General features: G+C 38.4%; 1 protein-coding gene across 1 annotated transcript in view; it reads right to left on the reverse strand.

Annotated features, from left to right (window-relative positions):
* PARD3B (par-3 family cell polarity regulator beta) overlaps positions 1-9,517 on the reverse strand; it is a 391,507-nt gene that overhangs the window by 264,128 nt on the left and 117,862 nt on the right. The window contains exon 4 of the mRNA XM_057372886.1: positions 2,532-2,638. Coding sequence (XP_057228869.1) covers positions 2,532-2,638 — 107 coding nt within the window. The remainder of the gene's footprint in view (positions 1-2,531; positions 2,639-9,517) is intronic.

Genomic DNA, 9,517 nt, shown 5'->3' on the forward strand with positions numbered 1-9,517 from the left:
ACAGCAAAATGCCAGAAGTGCCAAAACAGCTCAGCTAATTAGGAAAGTCAATTACAAAATAATTGCTAAGATGATTGTGGTGTAAGTGAGACTTAATTTTCACTACATGCACTGAAGAATGTTTCATCTACCAACTGCTCTGAGTTTTCTAACTTGCATGTGACTACAAGGAAACAATCTAAAGTGAAAAAAAAATGCTGGTTTGTGGTAAAGAAAATTCGGTATTAGCTTTACATTTTCAGCAGCAATGTACAGAACAAATGATTTTTTTTCTAAATACTGCTTTCTCACTTCAGTAAGAGACTATAGCTCCCTTCAAAATGCAGTGTTCAGTTGTTAGTGCCATGTTTTTTCTTTTGTCAGATATCGATTTTTCTGCATGTTTTAGAACAATCTGTACCTAATTTACCTATGTTATTTAATCTTTCTGTGTTTCCCAGAAAATTATGCCTAAGCATATTTCAACATGATTGATGATGAGMGTTCCAGAAATGGTACTGTTGCAAAAATAAGAGCTGGTGTAACGTATTTTGCTGTAACAGATTTTTGCTTTCACAAAAAAAGCCCAAAAAAACCCCCCAAAAAACAGGCAACATCAAACCACAGCTTTCAACTTTCTGGGGCTCCCTGCCACCCCACTACAAATGATATATTGAAAAAAGTCCTTCTCCCCCGCTACTACCGGACCAGCTTRACTTTCATCCCTAGAGCTGACAGAGCGATGCTCTGTATTTTAGCACTCAGAATTCCTTTAGGCCTAGAGGATTCCTGTGTACTGATGCAAGTCAGTGAAGCATGGTGAGGTTTTAACCTTCAAGTATCACTGTAATGGCATAAAATGCACTTGTCACCACTAAAATTACATTTAAAAACCCATCTCAACAAAATGCTGTCTTTCTCTTCTTGATGGTTTATAAAGCACTCAAAACACACCCTGAAACAAAATAGATTTCCCTTTTTTTTCCACCTTTTTTGCCATTTTCATGGTTATAAAATACCAGAGGTTGGCATTACATACTGACATACTAACTCTATACATTTCTAAACTTTGTCAAGAGTTGCATTGTTAACCAAGAATTCTTTGTACTCTCATTTATCAGACTAAGTCAGTATTTCATTAACATGTAAATGCAGCAAATTTCATGAAATACCTCGCAGCTCAAACACGTCTGACAAATGACACRGAACTTTGACAAAGTTCAGCCCCCTGTAACATCATAATGTACTTGGAGAGTCACTAGGACTTTTAAAATTGCAGCACTTAGCAAGTAACACAAGCCAYTGTAAAATAAGGTGCATGAAAAATATTTAGATGCACATGCATTTGACCATGCAGAAAGAGACAATGAACAGCCAACTAAAATCCTGTGCTGGCCTTCAGAATTCATGTTASGCTGAGACCCACAGAACATCATTTACATGCAAGTCAATGACTTTGTATTTACTTCCTTTATTCACAGGAGCTTAACTGGAAGTTTGGTCTTAAATACACCTTCAGCTGAAAGGTTCCCATCTCCAGTATGTGTCACTGAACYCCAGTTCTCTCCCCCTGCTCCCTAATGGGCCAGTACAGCCATTTGGGGCACCTTGCTATGAACTAGTTGTGATCTAGGCTGCAACATCCCTTCCACCCCAACAAAGAGACTCAGGGTTTCWGAGTGTTGCTTTGAAACAAACCAGTGATAGATTGTTTTGCACAGCTGCGGACAGGGAGTGAGCTGCAACGTTGTATAGAGAAGCTAAAGGGGAAAATGCGCAAATGTCACAAGCACCATCATTGAAGCCAGCATTCATGTGGCCTAAAGCAAGGCAGAATAGACCCACCAGACCTGTCCAGGCAAACACTAAAAAATAGCTCTATTCTGCTTGAGACAGCTGACATTCAGAGATTCTAAAGAATTTAATCGTTTTATAAGTAATGTAGGAACGCCTTCCCCACACACAAAGCTTCAGGTCTCATAACTGGAAAGTAAACATGTGGTTCAAGTGTAGCCAAGACAACATCACTTTTAGAAGATTAAAGACAGCCTGCAAAAAAGTATGATTAAGAGTTACTGCATCGACACTAAATGTGGCTTTGCAATAATACTCAGTAATAACTATACTGAAAACAAATAGGGAAAAATCAGGTTGTTAAACAGAAAAGTGAGATAAAGAAAAGACCACGCAGGATAGYAGCAAGATACCAAAGATGACAGAACACTAGAAAAAAAGGGAAGTGAAAAGAAGCAACGGTAAAACTGGACAACATGACACTGAACAAATGAACAGTTGCTGAAAGTTCAGATCAAATGCCAATGCTTTATGACACCATTGAGCTTATGTAAATCTCTTAGTAAAAAAAACCCAACAAACTGTTAATTGAATCAACTAAAATAACTTTTTCCAGAGGAAATTCTCTGCTTTACAGAAAATGAGTATGATGCATTTTGCTCTAAACCAAAATACCCAAATAGTTTATAAAACTATTATATATCGACAGGTAAAAAAAGTTTTGGTCTTAAGAAAAAGATGAGTCATATGACACCTACTGCCACAACATGCTTGAGACTGTGGTCACTGGGGTGAGAAGCAYTTGGGAAATCAGCAGGTGCACCCAAAGCTGGATCACTGCTCCTCCGTACCAGAAGTGGTGTGCCTGTGAGACAAAAGAGAATTGAAAGGTTCAAGGATGCTAAATTAACACAAGGGAAAGTTTCACATGGTTAAACAAGAGAAGTGTACAGCACTTAAAATATAAGTTTATCTGTGGTAATATCTACCTGTTTTGATAGGGTTGTACCATTTCAGATTTACTAAGGTAAAGAAATCAAGCACACTTATAKAGACCTCCATCCATCAACTGCTAAATTATGTAAAAACTGCTGACAAACAGAAGAAAAAGGCACCTCCTCAGATAAACACACTTAACTTGTATGGAAGGYTGCTTTAATTTGACATGTTGTATCTAACATGCCTTGGGCTGGTTCTGCAGAAACACCCKAAATATGGGTATAAAGAGAGGAGGGGACGGAAATTTAATTCACAGATGATGTGTCTCCCAGTACTGACTGCCAGGATTGCCAGGGAATACAGGCAATAACAGTTGTTTAAGAAAAGCTGAGGGCTAAACAGGTTCCACTTGTAGACACCTTCAATCACCCATGGAAGCATGGCTATTCAGTGCTTTCTGGGTGTAACCTCAAAGACCAGTCAGCAGCCTCCAGCAACACAACTGTCCAGTTAACAGAGGTCACTAAAAAATGCCCTTTGCAAGACTTCCATGTGGGCTGAGAGGGAAAATGTCTTTAGGAATATRATAATTTTTCACATTATCCAAAATAAAATTAAACTTAAGCAAAAATCACTTTCCCCCCATCAYTCCTTTCCAAAGTAATTAATCCATAGACAAAAACAAAACCAAAAGAAGAGAGAACAGACTAGAACACTGGTCTAAGATAACTTTTTTTCAAATGTTTCAAGCAAGTGAAACTGAGATTATAGCTGTCAGTTATAATACTAATTACAGTGGCTGAGGCTGATGGCAGCCATAATTACTAGATCTATAAAAGAAGTTTGAATGTGCAAGTTTTCTCATTAGACACTAACAAAGCYGTACTGACTCTACCACATTCACTTTCAGCACAACTTTGCCAATATAGCAGAATAAATACCAGCACCCGTTGTTGAGGAACAACCAGAGAACCTAATGCTCTTAATCTTTCCTCATAGTGAGCAAGTTTTTTTTATGCAGGTAATCCCTTCTATGTTCACTTCTGCAGGAAATCAGTAAGAAAAGCAAAAGTGACTTAAATCCGTATTTTGGTATTAAGGGAACGCTTGCATATCAGAAGGAGAACGCTGTTTCTTGTGCCAAGTGATTATAATCTTTGTACCAAGAACTATACCTGTTTTAACAAGGAGGTTGTGAAGAAAGAGATTGATCACCAAACTTATCCATTTTGTGTGATTTTCCAAATGTGTCAAAAGGTCAATCTTTGACCTCCACTCAAATATTCTGGTTCCTCACATGAAGCTGAAGAGAAATTTATTTCCCCTCTAGACATATTTGATAAGAAGGTGCATAAAAGCTAAATCCAAGTTACTCCCTTCTTCAAGATAAATACTTATTCCTTAAAATAAAATTTTCCATGCATAACTGAAGTTTCTGGTGGCCCATATCCAACTTTTTGTCTCTCTTCAATGTAACAGTTTGAAAACAGATGCCGAGACATTTTTGTGTGATTCAACACAATTTAGTCTCCAACTCCTTCTGACATAAACATGAACAGTACAAAGAAAMGACTGAAAACCCTTTGCACTGGTACTTTTATTTGTAAAAGTTGCACAACTCAATGAGCATATTGCTCCTTACACTCTTCCAGTATCATCCCAGCCCCTTTCCTCATTTCTGTCCTCCTTTCTCCACAGTGAGAAATGCAYACTAACTCAAAGAGGGTACAAAAGATTCCCCACAGTCAACTAAACAGGTCAAAGATGGGAAGGCAGGGGGATGAGTGATGCCACTCAAAGAGATCAAGCTCATCCTCCTTAGGAAAATTCTCAGGATTTATATCAAGCTCATCCTCCTTACAAAGCAAACACACTGAAATTAGATTTCTCCTTTTTTTCCTGAGCTGTCTTCTACAACCAACTCTTCATTTCTCTCTCATTCCTCYGGCTGAGAGAAAGATGAAGGCTGGAAAGCAAGACCCCTGTTTGTTCCAGGGCCTTCCAGCAGCTCCAGGAGGTGAAAGATGTCTCCTGCACCATACCACTTCAGCACTTCTGTCTGCTCTTAGTACTGATTGTTTCAAGATGCTTCTTTTTACTACATTACCCATCCTCAATTCTGAAGATTTCCTTTGACTTGCTTTTTGCTATGTTTTCCAGAGAACCTGAAGCAAAATTTACAGCTGTCTAAACTTAAGTTTCAAAGTCTGCAGAAGCAGCAGGATTATAGAGAATACTGATTTCCAGATTGGGAAGATGGCCTTGCAGTTATTTTCATTCTTTTTATTCCTTCAAATTTTTGTTTATTGCCATGAGGCAAAGAAATTTATAGTGCTCATTTGGGATGCTTCCCTACTTGCAGAAGAACAACTGGACATTTTGGCTATTGTAYACAATGGTTTCTCATTTCTCCCAGTATGTTGTAAATTTTAATTTTTTTTTTTTCTTGAAGAGAAAACCAGACCCTATTTTCTTCATTTTTTAAAGTGTATTTACAGACATCTAACGTAATTTCTTGTACAGAAATATCACACATCATAAAATCTCTGTGAAACAAGTCAGCTGTAGTCTTAAGCTAAAATTATACAAAACAGTCCCTCTGGCCCTTATTGTTTTACACGTGCACACCACAAAAACACAAAATGAACCTTTTATGAGACAAAGATAAACAGAACAAWATGTGCTTTCTGATAGGAGAAAACACACAGCCAACACGACAACTGGATGAAAGAGCTGAGAAGAATCTGCACTGCCCCTCCTTTGCAGGCAAGAGTGCCTTATTCCCTTTCTTAAGACAGCAATTCTCAGCAGCTCCCTGAGCTAACAAACYCCGCTCCATGTCCTCTCCTCTCTGTGGTTTGGGCTGTTCCCTGCCACAAGAACACATTCCATGCCACTCAGTGCATTCCAGCCTGTGCCTCTGCCACAGGCTCCTTTATTTTTTCCAGCCTTTCCCTGCCTCCTCTGCACTGCACACTCAGGTCTCTCRAAAGCAAGCACGCTCCCTTGTATTCCCAGAGAATTCTCCCCAYATCCAACCACCCCAGACTCAACCTGACTCTGGAGCTGGACCACATCCATTACACACACATACCTTGYATTTGTTCATCCCCATCTTCTTCAGCCATGAATAAAATGTACCAAAAAACCATCACCGATACTATTTATTACAGATGTACTGTAGAAAATTACGCACGTTTTCTTAAGAGATTCTGTCATCTGTTTTCTTCTGTCAGGAGACTGAATATTTTTTTTTTCCTTACAGCTTTCCTTTAGTCATGCTGCATTTCCATATTATTCTACTCACGCTCTTGCATTCCTGCCGAACATTTATAACAAGCAGTGTAAGCTCAAGCACAAAATCCATCTTTTCCTGAACGATGAGAGAGAAACTCCTTCCTGCATACCAAACTGATCATAGAAACACATTTTTTAATAAGCACTATTATTTTGTGCCCAAGTAGTACTTTGTATTTTAAACTTAGGAACTCATTTTAAAAAAAACAGTTATCCTCATCTTGAAGCACTGCATCAGGAGTTTGCAGACAACAAAAATCAAAACACATGTCCAAGACTAAATATTAATCACTTCAGGGTGTACTTCCTCGTCCTTAAAAATCTGCACTGAGTACCTTTACTTATGGTGCCATAGCAACATCTAAGCACATGTGCCTGCCTCATTCACAATACACACTCTTAGACAAAACTGATAAACTCCTGCAGTTTTCCTTCCTTAAAGTTTATTACATATTTTCAACTAATGTGGATCAATCTTTTCTTTTTGCTAGCAATACCCTCAAAAATTAGTATCTACATAGATTCATGGTTAACAGYGTATTTTCCCTGAACTCTTATGTTTTGGAAATACTTTTTTTAACTGCAAATATGGTTGAAACAAGCATATGGTAGAAACCAYACTTAGATTTAAATTGGTTGCATTAGGGAAGAAAAAAACAAACCAGAAGAGAGCCATTTGTGTACAATTAAAAACTGAAAACTTCCATCAAGGCAATGGCAAAAGGAACATCTCCATATCCGACGTAATCTGATTGTCTTAGCTTGTTTTGCTAGTTTTTAAATTTCACCAAAAAGCTGTACCCAGACAACAACCCATAACATGAACAGGAGTGTGCTCTGCTTCACTGTAACCCTTTGCCAGTTCAAAAATCGGCTTCTGAGGCTAGGAGGGGCCTGACTAACAAAACGTGAACGAGTGTTCAAGAATACTGTGCAACTGCAGGTAAATAATGCAAGGTCTGCAGCTCAGGATCTGAACATGGTCTGGGAGCTCTGGAGCTCCAGCTGCCCCTGCTGGAGTCCCCCATAGCTCTGCAGGGTTTCCAGGCTCTGAGTTCTGGCATCAGACTTCAGGCCTACATTTAGACAGTTGAGTACCACTCAAGATGACCACCAGTATCACAAAAAAAGATTATTCCTACCCTTCCTTAATTTCATTCATTTGCTCTAATGTCTCTTTGCTCAAGAAAGCACAGCCCTCCTCCAGCCTGAAATCCCTTTATTCTTTGAAATTTAGGTTGTAGGTTGCCAAAAATTCTAAAGACAACCAGACTTTTATCACCCATGAGAATTTTTGGCAGGCTGGGCTATCTATAATGCAGTCAAATTATGTACTAAAAGTGATTTTAGCATTGCTTTGGGTGCAAGCACTCTCAGGTAACTTTTAGGTAAGCTGACAAACCAAGCAACAAARGAAACACAAGCACATATGTACTGTTGTGCTACTGCACCACTGACAACTAACATACTGTGAGGTTGGTTGGTGGGTTCATTTGCTTTTCTGGGTAACAGGGAAGAATTACTCTAGAGGAGAAGTAAAAATATACTTGGACAGAATACTGTAAGTGAGTAGAAAGAGATCTACAATAAATCACCTACGCAGTTAAAGTCATAATTTAAAATTCTGCTCCTGAATATAAAAATGCTGACTATGATGAGAAAAGAGCTGTCCATGAAGTGTGTATCAAACTGTCAAGTGCTGAAAGCCATACCYATGACAATTACTCTACTGCCTGCTTCCAAATTACACCTGCTTGGACAGACAGGCAAATTATTTTCTTACCTGCAGATGCCTCCAAATATTTTTTTCAGAGCTCCTTCTGAGCAAATCACATTTCACGTCAGTTGAAACAAAACACCTAAATACTATATGCATACACACACAAATGCAAARTTGCTCCTCAGTACTGACAATTCTTGGCTAGAAGATCTCAGAAGAGACACAAAATAAAAAGTACCTTTTAAATTGAGAAGCTAAAATTGCTTTTAAACTGGTCCTGTCATAAAACAGGTCAGGCCCTGGAAACAAAGCTACAAGTAAGACTTTAATTTATATTTAAATACATAAAATATTATTATTTGTGCTCATTTTTCTTCTTTTTATCAGAAAATTTTCATGTTAACAGGCATACAGACAGCTCTTCCAGTCAGCACTCATTGAGAGCATTAAGCAATTGGTGTGTAAATGTGGTCKCCCTCAGATATATTGCTTACCATGACCTGAGGCATCATGTAATGGTTCTGCCATGTACTTCACAGGTAGCTGACACAAGCTTGTGTGTTCTACCTTGTGATAGTATTTTTTTTAATATGCAATGCTATGATAGTGTGACTTCTATGTTTAAAGCTAACTCAAATTGCTTATAATAGCACCTATCAATATAATTTCAAATCTACAGCTATCTGTCCTTCCCAAAGAGCATAGTACACTTCTTAAATTCCCAGGATAGAAGATTAATGAACTACCATGGTAGTTACCAACAGTTAAGACAATTGACTTACATCTATAAACATGTGAAAACCCAGTTCCAGCAAGTGTCTTACGTATCAATCCAGCACAGAAAAAAAGTACACTCCAAATGAGGTGTAATTTTTCTTACAAAGAAAAATAAAAGCAGTGGCCTACAAGTAAAACTCAGTAATGGCTTTAAACAGATAYTGTTTTAGGGTGACATTTTTCAGGGCCACTTATTTAAAAAGAATTCTTTTCTCTTGTTGCACATGCTGTAATGTATTAAGTCAGGTTTCAGTCATGAAGCACAAGAGTTATTCTCTCAGTTTTTAGGACCAGAATGAAATCTCTTTGGTGTTAATAGGGCCTAATGAAAAAACTATGGAATTAACAGCTTTTGCAGTTTCAAAGAGGGACATGTATGAATCACCTACACACATTATTTCAATCATAAAAATCCTGTTTTCAGGATCAAAATTCACATCCATATGAAAAGTTAATCACCTCTCAAGGCACTAGGCCACRTATTCATCTACAGAGGATGTACAAMTAATGCTGRWACTTTCTCCCCATTTAAACATTTTWCTCAAGAGTTTCCACCTGAAGAACAGAACTTAAGTTTGGATCTTAACCAGGTTTTYTCTTCTTGCACTTAAGGTCATAATACATGCCAGATACAGAATAATTCCAGGATCTTCTCCAATCTCTATCAACACAGTGTTCTGATTTTCAGCTCCTCCTCAGACAGACAGGGAACACCATGACTCTGCTCCAAAGGATCCTGGCTACAGGTGCCACATGGAAGAGAGTGCACAGAGGGGAAGGAGCAATAGCAGCATCCTCCTGAAGCAAAGATTAATCAGCTCACAACAGGCAGTTGWGGTACTTTTTGTTCCCCCCACCAATTCAAACTCAAGCAAAATGTGGAACTCTTTCCCTTGCTAGGCTGACTGGTCAGAGTCCTGTGAAAACACATTGGCTATTAACAAAAAAATCAGCACTTTCCACTATGTGCCAGGCTTTCTCTTAGTCTTGTACAAGTAAAGCACATGAATC

This window comes from Malurus melanocephalus, unplaced genomic scaffold, assembly GCF_030028575.1.
Source record: "Malurus melanocephalus ecotype Western Australia unplaced genomic scaffold, MMel_1.1 scaffold_180, whole genome shotgun sequence".
Taxonomy (NCBI): domain Eukaryota; kingdom Metazoa; phylum Chordata; class Aves; order Passeriformes; family Maluridae; genus Malurus; species Malurus melanocephalus.